General features: G+C 40.1%; 2 protein-coding genes across 2 annotated transcripts; one reads left to right on the top strand and one right to left on the bottom strand.

Moving 5' to 3' along the window:
* Positions 1-3,322: 3,322 nt before the first annotated feature.
* Positions 3,323-9,772, bottom strand: LOC114361373 (helicase POLQ-like; the record flags this gene model as incomplete). The annotated part of the gene is made up of 8 exons (XM_028316366.1): positions 8,746-9,772; positions 8,348-8,526; positions 8,067-8,258; positions 7,871-7,989; positions 5,796-5,957; positions 5,174-5,343; positions 4,582-4,774; positions 3,323-3,489 (listed from the first exon to the last, which is right to left on the bottom strand). Coding segments are annotated over exons 1-8 (2,062 nt in total), but the record flags the coding sequence as incomplete, so codon positions are not given.
* Positions 9,773-11,142: 1,370 nt separating this feature from the next.
* TpnT (Troponin T, skeletal muscle) lies at positions 11,143-20,625 on the top strand. Its single transcript, XM_028316365.1, has 13 exons — positions 11,143-11,261; positions 13,115-13,154; positions 13,404-13,445; positions 14,170-14,187; positions 14,567-14,584; positions 15,389-15,416; positions 15,688-15,813; positions 16,242-16,457; positions 17,801-18,019; positions 18,387-18,479; positions 18,562-18,642; positions 19,524-19,602; positions 20,396-20,625. The coding sequence occupies exons 2-13, from the start codon at positions 13,132-13,134 to the stop codon at positions 20,623-20,625; spliced, it is 1,173 nt and encodes a 390-aa protein (XP_028172166.1). The 5' UTR covers positions 11,143-11,261; positions 13,115-13,131.
* The last annotated feature ends 101 nt before the right edge of the window (positions 20,626-20,726 follow it).

Here is a 20,726-nt window from a genome sequence, read left to right as displayed (position 1 = left end):
TGTAAGTTATAACCACTAGGTTATCGACCACGAGAAATGCGAGCGTAAATAAATTACGATCGCGGTGAAAACGCGCACCGTTTTCAATTACACTGAAAGCCTGGGACGATATGGATATTTTCTAAATGGGAAAATAATCGAATTTCGACTGAATAATGAGAGGACCCTCGTCGGACGATGAATGGCAACCAGGAGAGATTGTCGACACAAAGGGTATTTAACTCGCACTTAGTACTGCTCGGCCAGCGTGATCAGACCCGCGGCTGACCTGTAGTACATCTCACGCTGACAGTATCCCATTCACTTATCTCTGTCGATCAGTAGGGTCTAGATAAAGACAAGGATACAGTTCGGTTCGTGACATCACATGCATAGAGTCCCAATTAAAATGGCCGAGTACTTTTTGTGCAAAGCCCCCCGCCGCGCGGATGCCCTTCCCCCCAGGCGATTATATTGCCGTTATCGTTCTATAACGTATGCAGAATAAAACATGTATTATCTCTATTGGCCGTATACGGCTCGCTCCTAATCCTTTGATTTATAGAATCCGCCTAAAATATAGCCGTTGGTCGCAATATATTTAAATTATTCCAGCAGTCAATTAACGCGATGGCTTTTACCGCGGTGTAGGTCGCACTCAACGGATTGGAAGCCGTTTATCGTGATGGTGTTTTAAGTGTTTGTTTGTTGTATTCTTTCATTTACAATAAATGTAAGTACGTACACCTTTTCGGAACATTTTTTCTTTTCTTACTGTATCTTGTCTACGAGTAAGTATTTTAGCCTGGGTCTAAAAAAAGCTTAAAAGCTGTCTAAAAAAGCTTACCTGGCCTTGATCAAAACCTCTGAAGCTTAACAACTTTTAATCGCAGTAATTGTTAATCAACCCACACTACCCAAAAGCTTAATCCCTCTATCATTTGTAAGCTCAGTCTGAAAATACTGAAATTAGATTAAAATGAATATTGAATAAAATATTTTTTAAATATTAATTTTTAAATTAAAAATTAGATAGCCTTAGTTCATTTTACATTTAATCTTCGTTTCAGGAAAAAGGGTCGTCATTTTACTTACTTACAGACTTAAGTAAAATTATTTTTACACAACTATTTGCGATAATTAGCAAGAAAGATTAATCAACATTTGTTAAAACAAAATTAATTCTTGTAACATAAATTAAAAGTTCAAAGTTTAAGTAATGGGTCTTTAAAGTAATTATCAAATTAAAAACAATTGAATCCAACCCAGGCAGCGCCGCGGGCTGCGGCTAGTTCACCAAACAGCCGTTTTCCACTCTACCGAGCTGATTGCGTTTTCAATTTAGACGTTTCCAGAAAAGCTTGCTCATGAGAAAACTTGTTTCATATGTAAAAGTCGACCCTCGAATATATGACTCTCTTTGCACAGTGCCCGCATACTTATTAGTGAAGTCAAACACACCTTTTAAAACTCCGGGAATATTTTAGGGAGATTCTATTTGGAGAGGAATGTTCCTAACATTTATTGATATAAATAATTTCGCTTTATTTCTGCGGTCAGCAAAAAGTCTGCATAGATGTTCGAGTTGAAACTTTTTTGTGTTAAAAAGAGGATTAATTTGGGTGTCTGCCGTAATACTTATTTACAATAATCCGACCTGGCGCATTCAAATTGTTGAAATAAATTACGCATTCAGCAAGAGACTAGTGCTGGATTATGTCTGCGAGAAGATTTATCGATGTTAGTAAATTTCCTTTTCATGTAAGCCGGCAGTTATTTACCTACCTTGATATCGAATGGATTCCCCACGGGCGATATTGTGTCTTGTTTAAGTTTATTTATAGTGCTTGATGTTTAGTAAGAAGTTGATTTCAATTTAGATGAATACAAACGTTTGTTCTGAGAGTGCTTCTGTTTGAAAGATTTTTATATTTTTAGAGACAAAATTACTTATTTCCTAAAATCATTGTTTTCATCGTGTATAGATAATAAATTCTACATTTCCTGTATAACCCTGAAAACCAATGATGTCATATCTAAATTTTTATGGGCGTAAAGGACCAAATTATCATCTAGTTGACTTGCAGTTAATCTCCATAAATAAATACGATGATATTTTTCATTAAAAAAAACACTTTTAAATTTACATCGTAAGTAGTTATCGGTAGCATATCGATTAAACTGACATCACTAGCACACCACATACTCAGCCCGTTTCACCACGCTTTAAAAATTAGGAGCATGTTCACTTACGCCGCAGACCCCTGTATAATCCCAAGGAACGCACCCTAATTATAAATACCTTTATATTTCACGGATATTTATTTTATCTGCACCCTTCAGGTATTCAACTTTTCTAATTAGACCCGCTTAAATGTTTTGCATATGGGTTCTTTGGCTAAATGTTGATGTTTGAAAAAATAACATTTTAGATAAAATTTTGCTAAAGCCAATTTACTTTTTACATTCCATTGCCGCTTTGGCTGAATTTTGAATTTGGAGGGTAGCAAAGATGTTTTGAATTAATTATAATTTTTGTTACTTTTATTTTCTAAAACACACTTCTATATTTTGCTTTGTAACAGTGATCATTAAAAGTTAAGGGTTAACGTAAAGTCTTATCCATAATACTTAATTGAAAAACGCGGCTGGATTTCTATAGAAAATAACAGTATTTTATTTTGAGCTTCGAAACACCGGAATAAAATTTTCAATCTTATAATATCGGATTTATATTTAGGAGATATTTTGACAAAATAATAAATACCTACATACAAAGAGATAAATAGACTCCTTTCTATATTCTTGTAATAGTACAACATAATACCTATTGTTAAGTATCGCCAATATACATAAGTTGCACCAAATAGCATTCCTTCCTACCCTGTCCGTCGTCAATCGCGAAGGGGGTGCCATAAAATTTGCATATTTCGACGGGAAATCTCACGATTAACATTTTTATTAAACAAGGATTAGCTTTAATCCTTTTTTATTCGACAATTAGAAGGTTATCGGGCGAGAGCTCGTAAAGAGTTGGACACCTATCTGTGTAATTAACCAAATTGCAGTAGATAAGAACGCCTTTAATGAGACTTGAGGAATATTTTTCTGGGGCTTTACAGAGTGTTAANCACCATATTGATAATGATATTGAGCATACATTTTTTTAAATACCTTCGCGAAGTAAAACTTCTGTACGTAGTACTTATTATTATTCTGTGGTAGTGTGCGCACTCCCATACATGCCCATACTGATCAACTGCCCGACTAAACTATCGGCCGACGAAAAATCAACGGTGTGAGCTTACTCTAACCTTTACTACAATCAAAACACAGCACGAACCTTTGATAGCCGCTCGCCCTAGCTTGCTGACCACCAGCTCGTCGTCATCCCGCACGTAGCACGTGGTATCGTCAGGGTCTCTTTCTCCGCTCGCTACCTGTAGAGCGCCCGACTGGATGAGGCTGCGTATGGAATCGTCGCAGAGCTGCTTCACGTCCACTTCCGAACTGTTGAGATGACGATTGTATGAGTTCTTTTGGTTAATTTCGTAGCACGTCCAGTCACAGTTAGCTTTAGGTCCTGGTTGCAGCATTATTTACAATGCTGCTTGTAGCAATAGTGGTAATATTTTCGTAATGTTTGTTAACGAAATGCGTGGTATAAGAAAGCTGCGTCAAAGCGATCACTCGGGCTCACTTCAGATTGTTCTATGGCCTCTATGCCCTTGCCTTAGTTATATGACAGCATATTTACCACTTAACCAGGTCACATCAATTTGAAAACCAATGAAAATATTTTTTATTTGGGTAAAGATCAAACATCAATTACTTCCTTGCTGGCAGCGTCCTAGACAGCAGCAGTTGCGACGCAGCCGCAAGTAAGCACGCCGCATAGTACCGGCTGCAGATTATGATGCTGCCTGTATAGTACCGGTCGCTATCAACAGTTACCTCCTCGCTAGCAGCGTCCTAGCCAGCAGCTCTCTCAGTCCAACGCGCCTGTGAGCCAGTAAGTAACCCGCCACGCAGCTTGTCGCATAGTAATGGCCGCAGATTATAATGCCGCCTGTATAGTACCGGTCGCTATGAACAGTTACCTCCTCGCTAGCAGCGTCCTCGCCAGCAGCTGTCTCAGTCCAACGCGCGTGTGAGCCAGTTTCAACGCAGCGGCGCTAAGCGCGAGCGCGGGCGCAGCCGGTGCCAGCTGGGACGCGGCCGCTAGCAGCCCGCCACGCAGCATAGCATAGTAACGGCCGCAGAATATGATGCTCTCGCCTGTTAGTACCAGTCGTTATCAACAGTTACCTCCTCGCTAGCAGCGTCCTGGCCAGCAGCTCTCTCAGTCCAACGCGCGTGTGAGCCAGTAAGTAACCCGCCACTCAGCACGCCGCATAGTAACGGCCGCAGAATATGATGCTCTCGCCTGTTAGTACCAGTCGTTATCAACAGTTACCTCCTCGCTAGCAGCGTCCTGGCCAGCAGCTCTCTCAGTCCAACGCGCGTGTGAGCCAGTAAGTAACCCGCCACTCAGCACGCCGCATAGTAGTGGCCGCAGATTATGATGCTGCCTGTATAGTACCGGTCGCTATGAACAGTTACCTCCTCGCTAGCAGCGTCCTAGCCAGCAGCTCTCTCAGTCCAACGCGCGTGTGAGCCAGTTTCAACGCAGCGGCACTGAGAGCGAGCGCGGGCGCAGCCGGTGCCAGTTGCGACGCGGCCGCAAGTAATCCACCACGCAGCACGCCGCGTAGAAGCGGCCACTCGCGCGCGCCGCAGATTATTATGCTCTCACCTGATTACAGTCACGTTAAATAAGCTTTTAAGGCTGAGGCTAGACTGGCGTAAAGTGTAACGTGTGTTTTGAACTGCTTATTTATCATTATGCACAACTACTAAAGTTGAAGCCACTAAACTCGATTGAAACGTTTATAACCCGCTTAAAAAATGTGATGAAAATTACGCTCATGTGCCTAAAATGTGGTAGACTAATGTGGCCACAGCTAAACATTGTAAATAGGAAAGGTAAATACGCTACAAAACCATTTAGATAGAAATAAGCACGCGAACATTGCAAAAAAAGTCAAAATTCTACATAAAAAAAAAAAACAAAAAATCTTAATAATTTCATACACTCAACTTTCAAACACCATCATGCATGTTAATTCAATAAATCATTAAAAATATAACCAACCTTCCTCGCACACGCCGGCGCGGCCCGCCCGGCCCACCATTTGGCGGTAGGCGGCTAGCGTAATGAACTCGCGGCCTACTAACGGCGCGCGCACGATCACGCGTTTTGCGGGTAGATTCACGCCCGCAGCTAAAGTTGACGTGCAGCATAGGACCGAGATTACGCCGTTTCTGTTTAGAAAAAGTAGTTTATGGGCAAGGCTGGTAGGGCACAAAAGATAGGAAACCTTTTTTCATTTTGTTTTTGACGTACTTAAGTGCCAAAATATTGGTCTAAGCTGAATAAAATAATTTTGATTTGATTTTGAAAGTTGGTCTTGGTTCCCTATTACAGTATTTATTCAAAAGTTACACACATAAAGTTACATACATTTCTTGGAATTAAGAATACACCAAGTCCATACGACATTGGCAGACATTGGTTTTCCTAAATAAATAAATAAAATAAAATAATAATGATGCACCAAAATACGATTGCCTCTTTGGCAGAAAGGCACTGGCACAGAAGAACCTACAGGATTATGCAAAACTTTTACATATTCCTCTAGGTTATTTATGTACCCTATGTATCTTTGTGTTGACTGTGACAGGGGACTTCCACAACTTACAGTAAAAGTTCTTACCTAAAAGCCTGCTCCAGCAGACTTCTCTCGTCGCCAGCGAGCCCGGCGTGGTGGAAGGCGATTCCGTAACGAACGGACTTTACTAAGTCACTGCTGGCTCCTTCAGCGCGCAACGCGCTTGCAAGAGATACGCGATCGGCTGTCCGGTGCAATGTCATTTCTCTGAAAGAACATAAAGCCTATAGACTGTTCGGCGACATTTATCTGTATTTTTTCATATTTTGTAAGTTATTGGTAAGTACTACACGTCGCGGGAGGTGCCTGGATGCGAGCGGCGCAGGACCGGTCTTTGTGGAAATCCTTGGGGGAGGCCTTTGTCCAGCAGTGGATGTCTTTCGACTGAAACGAAGGAAAGAACTACGGGAGTGCTGGACTATGGGTAGCCCTTTGATAGGCACAGCAAGAAAAATATTTGTTGTTTTTGTAACGTAATACAAAGCAATGAGGTTTAAAACAAGATGGCAACTATACGCTCCAAGTGTTGCAGCGTGATTCAGAGCTAATTGAAGACTGACGTTTTTATGAAAAGGGTAACCCTGAGACTTCAAGGGTTACATTTTATTGCTGCAATGGAAAGCCTTCTTCTAGCCCTTTACAGAGCACAACAAGTTCATAAATTAGGTAAAAAATATGGTGGGAATAATACAGGGTGTTAGGTAAATGGGTATATGAGCCGACACTAGCCCATGTTAACATGGGCATATAAATGATATGGTGAAGTCAGAAATATGATACCATCTTTTTTTTTTTATTTTCATACAAAATAAATTTTATTAAATCCGATTTGTATGAAAATTAAAATAATTAAAATGAAGATATCAATTTTCTGACTTCACCATACCATTTATATGCCCATGTTAACATGGGCTAGTGTCGGCTCATATACCCGACAACTGGACCCCTGTGACAACTCGACCCCTGCGATAACAAGATTAAATTAATTTTAACCTACTTTAAACGAAGCTCGACCCTACAAAAACTTGACCCGGACAACTCGACCCCTACGACAAGTCCAAAATATTCAACTATGATACTTATTGTAAACCATTTAGCTCCATCAATCAATGCCTGAACTGTATCTACAATAAATGCTCAGAGTAGTCGCAGGGGTTGACGTGTCACAGTGTTCGACTTGTCACAGGGTCACAAGTACAAGTTGTCGGAGGGTTCGAGTGGTCGTAGGGTTAAGCAGTCGTAGGGTCCAGCCACTAGCGGCGTAAGGGGGGGGCGGTCCGCCCCGGGTGCCACTCATCAGGGGGTGACAAGTCACGCAGATTAGTACTCACTGGCGCTAGTATCGAACTAACACCTTTCATTCATTCAATCGGTAACCCAAAAGAGGGGGTGCACCAGACGATTTTGGGGTGTCTTACCTCCCCACTATATGTATACCCAACTTACTTACATTAAGGACTTATGACGGGGGATGCTGTGCTGTGCTATGCCCCGGGTGCCAACCCATGCTACGCCGCCACTGTCCAGCAGTCGTGAAACCATTATTTTGAAGTAAGTTAAAAGTGTTGAGTGTTGAAAAAAATCAAGTTGGTCGAGTTGTCACAGGGGTCNTCTTACTTTAGAAGTCCTGTAAGTTTTAGGTATGATTCCTTAAGAAAATTCGCTAAATTTCGAGTAAATGCAGCAACAGTCAGAACATAGAGGCAAAATCTCGTAACGCCCGAAACGCACACTTTTCGACTCATATTTTCGTTATCCTACATTCTAAGCTGCACAAACTTTATTATTTAGATAAAACAGCTAAAAACGGACAGATTAAGGCACTAATATTATTAAAATACTAATTCAAAATACAAGAAATTGTTGAATATGTGTGTACGAACGTAACACCCGAAACGATGGAATGACCCTTTAGGTATACTACCTTAATTAACATATTGTTACAAACCAAATAATTTCATAGTCCCATTGTAAGTTTCTTGTATTTAGGCTAAGTTTTTATTCAATAAATTTATCTTATCTTATCTTACTTAGCGTTGGCGTCAGCGCCGTGACGAAGCTGCGCAGACGCTGGTGATACGACGACGTTCGATAGACGCTAGTGTGGAGTAGGCCTAAACCTATCTTTAATTTCCAAGTATTTACCAAGATACTTACTGCTAGCAAACATGGCAGTAGTGAGCAGAATTTCCAAGGTCCCACCTCGACCTGGTTCCCCTATTAGATGTAGCTCATCTACCTGTAAAAAATTTCACCTATAATAATGTAAATAACAACTGTGTGGTGAAAGACAAAGCTAAAAGAACTATAACATACCACAATAAGCCCAAGTTCGTCTAGCCGGTTCAACTCAATGAGGCTTCTGAGTAGAGCCAGCCCCTTCTCAATGGTGGCTATGTAAATGCTGTTCTTTTTCCTCCTCTTTTTGGGAGGCAAGTGACCCTTTCCTGCTGCATACTCCTCCACCAGAAAATCCAACTTTATTGCAAAGGGTGATAGGGCCCAAATCTGAATCAATCAAAGCAAGAATATAAAATGGAAAAACAAATTCTAAGCAAACACTAATGAGCATTTTCAAATATTAAATTGGTACTTACTTTCTCCTGCACAATCGCTACAAATGGAAGTATAAATAGGGCATTTTTTTTCCTATTCAATACTTCCCGGAGCATCAGCACCTCAGCTACAAGTGTCTTGCCACCGCTGGTAGGGAGCGCGTAGATCAGGTTACGCCTCTCTTTAATGGCATCAAGGTTCAAGCATTCTTCTTGCCAGTCTATAAAAAAAGTCCTAATAAGTGACCCATAGTAATCCAAAGTATGTAATTGTGATAGATGCTGCAGGTTTGTAAAGTTTACCATAGGTTATAGAATATGCTGTCTTAATCAGGATTTAAAATGAAGTCTCAAGTAATTTACTTCACATGTACTAAATGTCATTTCTTCATCAAACTTTCAAGAAAGATCACAAGAAAAGGATAAATGTTAATACTAACCATAAAACTTTTCAATATTCCTGTATGTCTTGAACAAGCTTTTTGTTACTATCGGCAGCCCATAGAACCCATTGTCACTGTTAATGTCTTTCATAGGAGTCTTCGGTTTTACAAACTCATGATTACTGTTTTTTTCATTTGTTATCATACCACTTTCTCTTATATCAAGTAAAAAAGAATCCCTAGTTTCAAATAATGAGCTCCTGTCTGATTTCTTAGTTTCTTCTTGTATACCACAAATGGATTGATTAACCATTTCAAAACTCTCCTCAAGATTATCTCTAAAATGCTTTTCATATTTTGAAGTTAATAATTCATTCATGTCTTGATTCTCTTCTGATTTTGTTTCTAGGCTTAAATCTAACAACTTACTACCACTTATAAAACTTGATTCTTTGAGCTGAGTATCAAAATCAGTCTGATTAATGCCTATAGGTAAATTTAATTGAGATTCTGGTTTTACCTGGCTCGATTCCTGCTCCAATCTGGACTGAAACATATCATCCGATATATCTTCAATTTCAGACACATTTTTATGAGCTGAAGCTTCGCTTTTGCACAAGTCATCCAGGTTAGTCGATGATAAAGACTCCCAATGTTCGTCATTCTTCTCAAAAACTCCAGGGGATGATGGGATGTCGCTGGAACTGCTATTTCGTGAATCATGCAGATATTTGATTTGGTTAGAAGGCAATGGTGGTGATTCACATACTTCAGGTCTAACAGTAGCAGTAACTCTTCGATAAATAGGGCTATGATTGGAAAGTAGAAAACTGTTTTCTTTATTAGGCTTAGTCACCCTCAAAATTCTACCTGTACCAAGTCGACGTCGTTTTGGTGTAGAAGTGTTTTCCTGAACACTTTCATGCCTGGAGCTCATTTTATTATTTGAATTATACTTATGGTACCATGTTTCATAATAATAATGGTACAGTTTTATAAAAATCCAGTAAAATGCCGGCAAAATACTAATAATTTCTGAAAAAAGTTTCTGTTTTCGTGCGCAAAATATTGTTGTTTTGACAAAACTTTTGACATTTCAATCTTTTTTTTTAATTCATTCACTCTGGATCGGCAAAGACATCAAGATCATACAGTTTTTTGTCTGCATTTGTTTCAGCAAAATGACGTCCACGGCTGGACAAAGGCCTCTCTTCCAAGAATTTCAGCAACGATCGGTCTTGCGCTGCCCGCATACAGGTATTTCCCTTACCAGCTGCAACCTTCACTAGATCGTTGGTCCACCTGGTTGGGTTTTGTTGGCGATTAAGCTGTAGGTCCTGGCTGTACAGGAGTTGCAGCGGTGAAAACGAGAGGTGGGAGGAATAGTCCCGTACATAGAATAGTAATAGTACCTAACACAGGGGTAAACCATACTTACACTGTGCATCAAGTCACTTTTCTGTGGCCTAAGTATTCACCAAGCAACGTTTCGCAATGAGGCAGTTTATTTTTTCCATTAATTACTTACGCTGACCAATATTATTTAATAGGCCTATTTCGCGGGACGCATCTTGATATAGGTAGATCAGAACAGAACCGGTCGTTGTAAAAATCCTTGGGGAAGGTTTTTGTCCAGCAGTGAACTGAAACTAAGTACAAATCAAAATACGATTGTACAAATACTAAAATAGTGTGTAATTTTTAACCACTGCAGCAACCTAATAGACGATTCACCGTATATGATGCATATTTTAAGGCTTGAAATGGTTTAGATTTTTGGGAATCGAACCCGCGACAGTTTGTGTCATCGTAATCAATACCTTCACTAACCCAGTTGTAGATGACCGTGGCCTATGTAGAAACTGTGAAGATCGTTTCATTGCTCCACGCTTTATGATTCTGGAATCGCATTCCACACAGTGTTGTTTATATTACGGATTAGTACTTTAAGAGTACCTAAGTAGGTACCTAGTTATTTACACTTTGCCTACCTAATAATATTACTTATATGTAGGACTATATGTACCCTTACCTATACCTGATACTATAGCGACCGTGTCTTGTTTTCTATCCTGAATTTGAGTGGTACTTAGCTCCGAATGATTGAATGAGGAATGTCTGACATCAAGTATTTCAATTTAGTCTTAAGTAATCTCACCCGTATAAAATCAACTTTCATTGCCATTGAGTTAGTTATCTACAAATGTATGAGATCATGTAGGACATTTACTTAGCTCAACAACAAACCCTGCAAGCGTCTTACATCTCCCAGGAGATCGTGCAGCCGCTGCACGGCATGCGGGAAGCTGCAGGCCTTCCGCCTTCTGCTTTCATTTCGCGGTGGGCATTGCACTTGCAGCGTGACGCGATCCGGGGGACTCAGAAACCGGAGCTGGCTCCTAATGGCGGCGCCGGCGCGCTAAATATAGCGCGGGGGGCGGGGAGAGAGAGCGCTGTGCGCGCGGCCGCCACTCGCCAGAGCCGCCCTGGTCGCCGCGGACTCCACATTCCAACGTCGCTGTGCTGCCGGTCTCCGTACCAGTGACTGAGTGACCGTCTTCTACCCGTGCGACGTAAGTGCAGTGATACAGTGAAGAGTGACTTTTGTGGTGGAACTCTCGGCGAAAGTGGTTTGGCTAAAAATACGCGCGCGCGCGTGGATATAGCAGCGCCATGTATAGAGCGGATTACGTTACGCTCGTAGCGGCTACGGGCTCGGCTGCGGAAACTACGTTAAAACTTATTTTTGTAACACAAACACACATACATGACACACATTTTACACGTTGCTGAAATTGGTAAAAAACTGTAAAAAATTGTATTTTACAAGAAACGTTGGAAAAAATGTATGAAATGTAAAGAATTCCAAAATTCCATCTCTGAGATAAGACTTAATTTAACTCAATATAATCACTGTAAGAAATCAAAACTCTATCAGAATTCTATCAGATTGTTTTGAAAAGTTTAGTAAAGTTCTTTAAAAATCGGACATCAATAAGTATCGCTTTAGTTCTTTTAATCTGAGATAAAAAAATGTTTCCCTATTACGTTCTAATGAGTGTTTTTTACCTAAGTACACCAAAATATGTAAATTATCATGTTTTCATGTTTATAAAATTACAATTCTATGCTGAGAAGCTTTTTGAAAGCTCTTCATGGAAAGTTGACCTATATTTTCCATATAAAACGATCGGATCATACATAATTAAAAAAAAAACTTGCGGAAGCCCTTATAAAATAAGGTAAAAAGAATAGACAAGGGTGAAACTTTCTAATACCACTTAAATACCTATCTAAAAAAATTTTTTCTAATGAACAACTTTCAAACTTGTTATCCAAACTGGATAAAATAATATTAAAAAATATAGATAGTCCTAAATATAATAAATAAATGTATTCTGTAATTTAATTTTGTGCTACTCTAAAGATTTTAAACGTTACTTAAATAAAATAAAATATGAAACATAAACCATAGTGGAGGAGGCTCATAGTCCAGCAGTGGACTGTAAAGGGCTGTTGATGATGATGATGATGATGATGAAACATAAAATAATGATACAAAATGAAAAATTATTAAAATTTTTTCATTGAACAATTTATTTGAAATTGATAAAATATCTGGTAGTAAAATATAATTCGGCACTTTCGCGCTATAAATATTTTTCGGAAAATCTTATGGAGCAGTCACGTCTGTTGCCACGCAGCTGTGTCGCGGGTTCTAAAAAAATTCAAGGCTCGGCGAAACCCGAGTCTGGCCGGAGCGCAGCCATTTTTGCGCTTTCGTTGAACCGCTGCCAACCGCCGTAGGAGTGCGTAATGGCGCGAAAGCTAACCCCGCCAGAAATATCACACATAAACAATACGTTTCCCCGTTCACGGGTGGCCCACGCGAATTTTTCACGTTGGCAACGATGCAGGAATGCAGCGTTACATGAGCGATAGCGATTCGCGATCTACGGATATAGCGATTTGATTATCAGATAAAACACAATAAACATGACACAGATATGAAATGCAATGAAACCGAGATAAACAAGAAATCCAAACAGAAACAAACTCGATTGATTGATGCTCTCAACATCAACAAAATTGAGTGATAGTTCACGTCGCTCACGCTTAGAGTATTTGAAGATGATTCTCATAAACTGATACATGCAAAGTTCAATGATGAATTTAAAACCCAATTATATTACAACAATTTATCATGCAACAAGTTTCTATCTGTATAGTTAGAAAGAGAATAGAATCGACGCAATCAAAATGCATAGTTTCCGAAAATAACTTGATGCGATGCCAATCCGAGATTGATAGCGTGCGAGTTGATTGTAAACAATGTCCGTCGCTTATAAATGGTTCGCCACAACATAAATAAACACTTTTCTATCTAACACAACACTCGACACTAACATATATTTTTGTTTTACAGAATAAAAAACTACCAACATGTCTGACGAAGAAGAATACTCGTAAGTATCATTTCATAAGGCACAATTTTTAAAGTTACATACTACATACAGTACATAATTCAGAGAACACAATTTACACAACGTTAGAATACCCTTGTACTTTAACTTGCATAATTTATGGTCACCAAGTGCTAACATACATTGATCACCCTATAGTCATTTGTTTTTATCAAATTGTCCTAGTGTTGTACGGTATGTAACTGTTTTTCTGTGTCAAACCTTCTGTTAACCTTTGCGTGTGTTCCACAGTGGCTCCGAAGAGGAGGAAGTAGAAGAAGAAGTCCAAGAGACGTAAGTGTTGCAGCCGGCTGCTCTCGACCTGTCCTACCGAAATTTAGTTCTCTCTAGAAACTGTTTGGTTTTGAACACTTCAGCTTCTCTGCGCCTGGTACCTACTTTGCCTCGGCGATTCTACTTTCCAAAACTATTAGACTCATATAGACCGTCAAGTTTTAGTTTCTGGTTGATACGGTGTGAAGGATTTGAGGCATGGCCGCGACTTGGTCCCGTTCTCTTCGGTCTCCCAACTCTTGGGCTTTGTGCACGCCCTCACCAAACCCTCTTCTCTCTTTTGTTGCAGGAAGTAAGTGGCGTGCCCTTTTGGTTGATCCGGCACTTACACTCGCTTGGCTCATTCTAGGCTAAGGGTAGCGCTTGTCTAACGCTTCTAGTGCTAAGTCGAACGCTTCTGTTGCTTACAGACTCACCGCGAGCCTCTAAACGCTGCTGCAATTAACGCTTATTAATGTGGGACATTTCATTAACCAAGAGTCGAAGATGCGCGACTCTGATAGAAAAGATCAGCCCATCTCACGTAAGTAGCGCTGGTCTTCCTGACGTCATCGGAATCATTGTCCTGTTGTGTGACTGATAATGGAGTGCCGTTGTGGTCCGTCTGCGCTGTAACATAATGTTCGCTTCTTGTACCTTCTTGTTGTCATTTATTCAACATCTGGATATATTTTAATCGATATTATTTTTTTCCACCTGCCGCTGCCTTCGTTGCCGACCACAGACCCGCTCCTAAACAAGAGTAAGTACCTCAAACCAAATATCTCAGTAAACGCTTTGCTTCGGCATACACCTGTATGTTCTTACATTGGAATGATTGGCGTTAACTGACAAATTACAAAAATACGAATGATCTGTATTTTAGGTTCTTCAAAATTCTAAAAGTTACAATAGCTATTAACGCAGTGTTTGTGTCGTGGGTGAGCAGATAATCGTTTCACGCTTAAGTTTCTTTTTGAGGCCTTTTTGTTTACCAGTCAACGAATCAAAAGCGTAAGTCCAAAATCGTACTAAAGTTACAAGTATCATTGGCGATCGTTTGGTAAATAAAAAGGTGTATTGCGAAAACTGTAGTTTATTGCAAAGATAAGTAGAGGCTGATTGTCGTTTTCTGTTTCTAGGAGTAGACCATCGATCGCGTAAGTTGCACCGCTCTCTGTGGTGTCACTAACTATAATCCAATCATTAACACAGTGAGGCGCGGGCGCACAGTTTACGGCCGTTCCCCAGATTCCAGATTGATCGCATCCGACCAGTTGACCGGTCGAAGCGTATAACCGCACACGTAGCTATTTATACCGCCGGTAGCCGTTCTATTTTGGCACTCGCGCCCGCGCCGCTCTACGATACAAGATGTCGGTCAACAGACCGCCCGAGTTGTCTCGGCGTATTCCTGGGCTGCATGAAGGAATAGCATGACATCTGAGCATGATTACCTAGTAATATACATAATCATTATATGTGTATCTGTGAAACGTTGTCGTCACCTGTATCATTTAGCGAAACAAACAAACAAATAAACAAACCATATACAATTACAATACACTACACGTGCTTTAGTCGTAATAAATAATGCCAATACACAATAGATGTAATAATAGCTTACTCGAAACGATCTAAATTTTAATACCAGTAGTTAGAGGAATCTACAAACGAAAAAACTGACTTAGTTTTATTTTAACAATTTTATGTTTACATTACAGACAACATCTAAAATTTTAACAATATGTATGTACAGAAACAACCTAAAATTCCTGTTTAGACGCTACTAAAAGAGCGTTAACAGAAATCTGATAATTCTAACGAATTTATAAACAGACTGTTAAAACTCAATCACCGTAACAGACGTTATATTTGTATGTCGGCCGTTGTACAACGGTGCCTAACATTAACACAAGGTCGCGCTGAGGCGAGGTAACTAATCGATTCCGTTATTTCCTCAGGGGCGAGGGAGATCCAGAATTCATCAAGGTAAATATAGTTTACATGTTTATTCTACTACACAATTTGTAAATGTTTGATGCCGTTGCCAAAAACTAACATTTTCCCATTTGATTGTAATAGCAACCTGTAAATATTTCCAAACAGAATAATAAAAAAAAATCCTTTGGCAATAATCATTTAGAGGCATTCAAAAAAATAAATACTTTCTGAGTTTCAAAAGTACCTAAAAGAATCTATTTCCTAGTTCCCGAGATCCTATATTCTACCAGTAATTAATTTACCAACTCTTGTTCAACAGCGTCAAGATCAGAAACGGTCGGACTTGGACGAGCAGCTGAAGGAATACATTAACGAATGGCGCAAACAGCGGGCCAAGGAGGAGGACGAGCTCAAGCGCCTCAAAGAGAAGCAGGCTAAGCGCAAGGTAACATTTTCATACCTCGATGATATGATAGTATTTTCCTAGTCACTTGGAAGACATAAGTGCAACTTCAATTAAAATGTTGTTGGTCTAATTTTCGCAATTGAAAAGACGTTTCTTATCACCTTTTAGCTACAGATGAAACCCTTTTTCCCAACATAAACCAGATATCCCAACTAATATTATAAATGCGAAAGTAACTCTGTCTGTCTGTCTGTCTGTCTGTTACGCTTTCCCGCTTAAACCTCGCAACCGATTTTGATGAAATTTGGCATAGATATAGTTTGAGTCCCGGGAAAGAACATAGGATAGTTTTTATCCCGGTTTTTGAAACAGGGACGCGCGCGATAAAGTTTTTCTGTGACAGACAAAATTCCACGCGGGCGAAGCCGCGAGCGGAAAGCTAGTTAATAATATACCACAAATTCTAGGTATCTCGCGCTGAAGAAGAGAAGCGCCTCGCCCAGAAGAAGAAGGAGGAAGAAGAGAGGAGAGTCCGCGAGATTGAGGAGAAGAAACAGCGCGACATCGAGGAGAAGAGGCAGCGGCTCGAGGAGGCCGAGAAGAAGCGCCAGGCTATGCTCCAGGCCATGAAGGAATCTAGCAAGACCGGACCCAACTTCACCATTCAGAAGAAGAGTGATAACGTGAGTATACGAACTTATTAGACAGTGCAACCCACAAGAGAAGAGAAAAGTACTAGAAGTGTGATGATTAGAACTTTCGTTTGTTGTCCAATTTGTAAAATTTTGGAAATTAATACAAAGTCACAACAAAATGGTTCTTCGTCTTCGTTTCAGCCGAAAGAAGTCCACTGCTGGACAAAGGCTACCCCCAAGGATTTCCACAACCGGTCCTGCGCCGCTCGCAAACAAAATGGTTATTGGGCTATAAACGCCTATGCTACTAAAAGAACAATATCAATATCGGAAATCCAGTAAAGAGACTTTAAATTCCATAATTTATTGCCCCATAAGGCCACAATGTAGAATTTCTGAAATAAAAAAAGCCATAGTAAGAAGTCACTTGACTGACAGCAAATGCAAAAATAAGAGAAACTAAAGAAAATGATTTATTCAACATGACTCNGGCATAGAGATAGTTTGAGTCCCGGGAAAGAACATAGGATAGTTTTTATCCCGGTTTTTGAAACAGGGACGCGCGCGATAAATTTTTTCTGTGACAGACAAAATTCCACGCGGGCGAAGCCGCGGGCGGAAAGCTAGTTAATAATATACCTCAAATTCTAGGTATCTCGCGCTGAAGAAGAGAAGCGCCTCGCCCAGAAGAAGAAAGAGGAAGAAGAGAGGAGAGTCCGCGAGATTGAGGAGAAGAAACAGCGCGACATCGAGGAGAAGAGGCAGCGGCTCGAGGAGGCCGAGAAGAAGCGCCAGGCTATGCTCCAGGCCATGAAGGAATCTAGCAAGACCGGACCCAACTTCACCATTCAGAAGAAGAGTGATAACGTGAGTATACAAACTTATTTGCCAGAGAAGAGTAAATTAGAGCGCCATTGGATGGCAGTGAAAATCCCATTATTTGTTGCCCCCATGTCCCTATTAAATGCGTAAAATTTTAGAAATAATAACTTAGCTACAGTAACAAGTTATTTAACTGTAAACGCTAAAGCTACTAAAAGAAAAATATCAATATAAGGAGGAATATACAGTAAGGAGATTTTAAATTCCATAATTTGTCCTCTTAAGGCAAAATTTCTGAAATAAAAACAAAGCCACAGTTACAATAAGTCATTTGACAGCAAATGCAAAAGTATAGTTCCAAAATACTAAACTGTCCTATCCATGACATTGACAGCGGGGCGCCACCGTCTATACCGGATCGCTGGTTCCGATTTTTGCCATGTTAGAAACCATATAGTTGAACGATGGTAGCACCCCCCTGTCATTGAGTTTGGTGGGACAGTTCAGCGTGGGTCATCTATAAGAGAGAATGCTAAAATAATTTATTCAATGTGACTTTCCCCTTACAGTTCGGCCTCAGCAACGCTCAACTGGAACGCAACAAGACCAAGGAACAGCTGGAGGAAGAGAAGAAGATCTCCCTCTCCATCCGCATCAAGCCCCTCAACATCGAGAACCTCTCAGTGGACAAGCTCAGAGTCAAGGCGCAGGAACTCTGGGAGTGCATCGTCAAACTCGAGACCGAGAAATACGATCTCGAGGAGAGGCAAAAAAGGCAGGACTACGACGTGAGTACCCGTTGTTTCACATTACCTTAGATAAATAAGATAATCCTTATTTATCTATGAGATTTGTTTATGATTACTACTTGAGTGTCACTCGAATTTTTGTCATTAGCTCCCTATAGTATCTTTTCAAGCCCCGCGAATAAAGACACAATAGATAAAATCAATTGTTACACAGTCATTATGTGACCGCTTGGGGATTGATGGCCTCTATGTTAATACTAATGTTAACGCGTGGATATACACGGAAATTTTTGGTTCAATCATTTATTGAAGACCGAGATTGAATCAAACTTTTTACCCTTGATAACACCGAATGTTTGAACTGTTTACATGTTTATGGAACTAATGAATTGTCTTTTGTCAACAGTTAAAAGAGCTCAAAGAAAGACAGAAACAACAGTTGAGGCACAAAGCCCTAAAGAAGGGTCTCGACCCTGAAGCCCTCACAGGCAAGCACCCGGTAAGATCTTATATGAATCATACATTATTATTTTAGTTTAACTTCAAAGGAAATCGAGCCTAACAAATACTTTAATTTTCAGCCCAAAATCCAAGTAGCGTCCAAGTATGAGCGACGTGTGGACACACGGTCATATGACGACAAAAAGAAACTCTTCGAGGGTGTAAGTATAAATACTCTGACATGATACAAAACAATTACTTATACAATGGTTAAATTACATTTGAGTGTTCTGTAACGGAACATAAAATTAAACATTTTGATAAATCAGCAATCTTATGATTAGAATGTGATATGACACAGGTCAGATATGAATTCATTTCAGAAATTTGATTTACTTTTCTATTCGATAATGTTTTTCTATAAAATATATCTATAAACCATATGATAAATAAATAATACAACATGATCCGTACCCCCATAAACACACAAATAAAGACAATTTAATTCAAAGCAATTTAAATACAGGGTTTAGATACTCAAATGGCCGAGTTCATGGATAAGTTGTGGAATGACAGGATGACCGACTTCATGAACCGCACCAAAAGTAAGCCGGGCCCGTTGACCCCCACGCATGTCGACATGGCATGTCTGTTACGATATACCCATTTTTAGACCTCCAATGTTGTATTTAGGACCCTGTGACGCATTAGATTCATATTTGATCGTAAAACTTGTTCTTGTAACCGGATATGCTTTTGTTTATCGTAAGATGTAATGTTTCGATGAAATAATATCTGTAAAGGTGCTTCCTCACCGGGAGATGTAACATTATTTATTCGACTTTGAGTATTACATTAGACCACATTCTATTCAGTGTATTGCTCACTAATGTATTGCTCGAACCTTAATATTGAATGGAACTAAGTACCAATTCCAATGGTTTTACGACCACTAAATCTGAGTCTACTGCGTCATCATACGAATACAATTGCCAACACTGATTGGTGATTGATATTTGGTAGCATCGCACGTCCAAGCCTGCAAGCCCTCGAGCCCTGTGTAACCTTCATGTATTCACCCTCGTGTTAACCATTCCCCTAGGACCTAGAGAAACTCAACAAGGACTTCCTTGAGAAGGTGTGGCAGGAGAGAGCCGACCAGTTCGGCGGCAGGCAAAAGAGTAAGTACTTTAACCTATATTTGGATACACCATGAATCTATTTTGGAACCGATCTTTAAAGCATGAAGATCAAAGATGGATGGTTCATCCAAAAATAGAAAATATTTTTAATTTAAAATATCCTCCCCATTCATTGATTTGTATGATTGCACGTTGCAAGTATAGTTTTTCTGAACGTTATTTTTCCTTCTTGAGTGTCAATGTTTTACCACTTTCTACAGAATTTGTCTTTCCCGATATTTAATGTGTATTATCCACACATTATTTATAACTCCTCTCTGATTTCGAGGAGGAACACAGCGAGCTCTGGGTTTGAATTCCAGAAACTCAACATAGAGGAAAAATTATTACATAATTTCTTTAACAATAGCTAGGCTGAACCTGTAGTTTAAAAAGCACAGATTTGCCTGCTCTTAAAATGTAAGGCTACTGCCCGAAGCTGTTTCCATATCTTCGGATCTATCCATGTCACTAAATTATAAGATGATGTTGGCATGAGTGACAAACCCGAGCTAGTCAAAACAACAGAAAGAAATTCCTAAACGACTAAGGCGGTTATCACACTGCGCCGCGCTCCGCCGCGGAGCGCGGTGCGACAGATTTAATCATTGTATGCAAGTACCTCAGTTTGTTTAGAAAACACGCGCGGCACTTCACACTGACAACGCGTCCGCGCGCGTGTTTTTTTATTTGAAAATCACGCGACGGAGCGCGGCGCAGTGTGATAACCGCCTAACATTCACTTAAACACTTCACCATTTCTTTACTACATCAATAACTTTAACCCGTACAGCGAGACTGCCCAAATGGTTCGGAGAGAGGCCCGGCAAGAAGAAGGGTGACCTGGAATCGCCGGAGGGCGAGGAGGACGTGAAGGCCGAGCCCGAGGACGACGAGCCCGCGTACGAGCCCGAGCCCGAGGAGGAGGAGGAGGAGGTCGTGGAGGAGGAGGAGGAGGAAGAGGAGGAGGAGGAAGAGGAGGAGGANTCACACTGTATTCAACTGCATGCAGTCGTCTGCTGACTTTGTCAAAGAGACAAGGTTCAAAATATAAAAACTATCATGAACTTTGTTCCCATACAAGTAAGGTAAGTTTACAACTAAAAATTGTATAACAACTTTTA

This window comes from Ostrinia furnacalis, unplaced genomic scaffold (genome assembly GCF_004193835.3).
Source record: "Ostrinia furnacalis isolate ACB-3 unplaced genomic scaffold, ASM419383v2 OfSCF5660, whole genome shotgun sequence".
NCBI classification, from domain to species: domain Eukaryota; kingdom Metazoa; phylum Arthropoda; class Insecta; order Lepidoptera; family Crambidae; genus Ostrinia; species Ostrinia furnacalis.
This window is presented reverse-complemented; position numbering and strand designations above follow the sequence as displayed.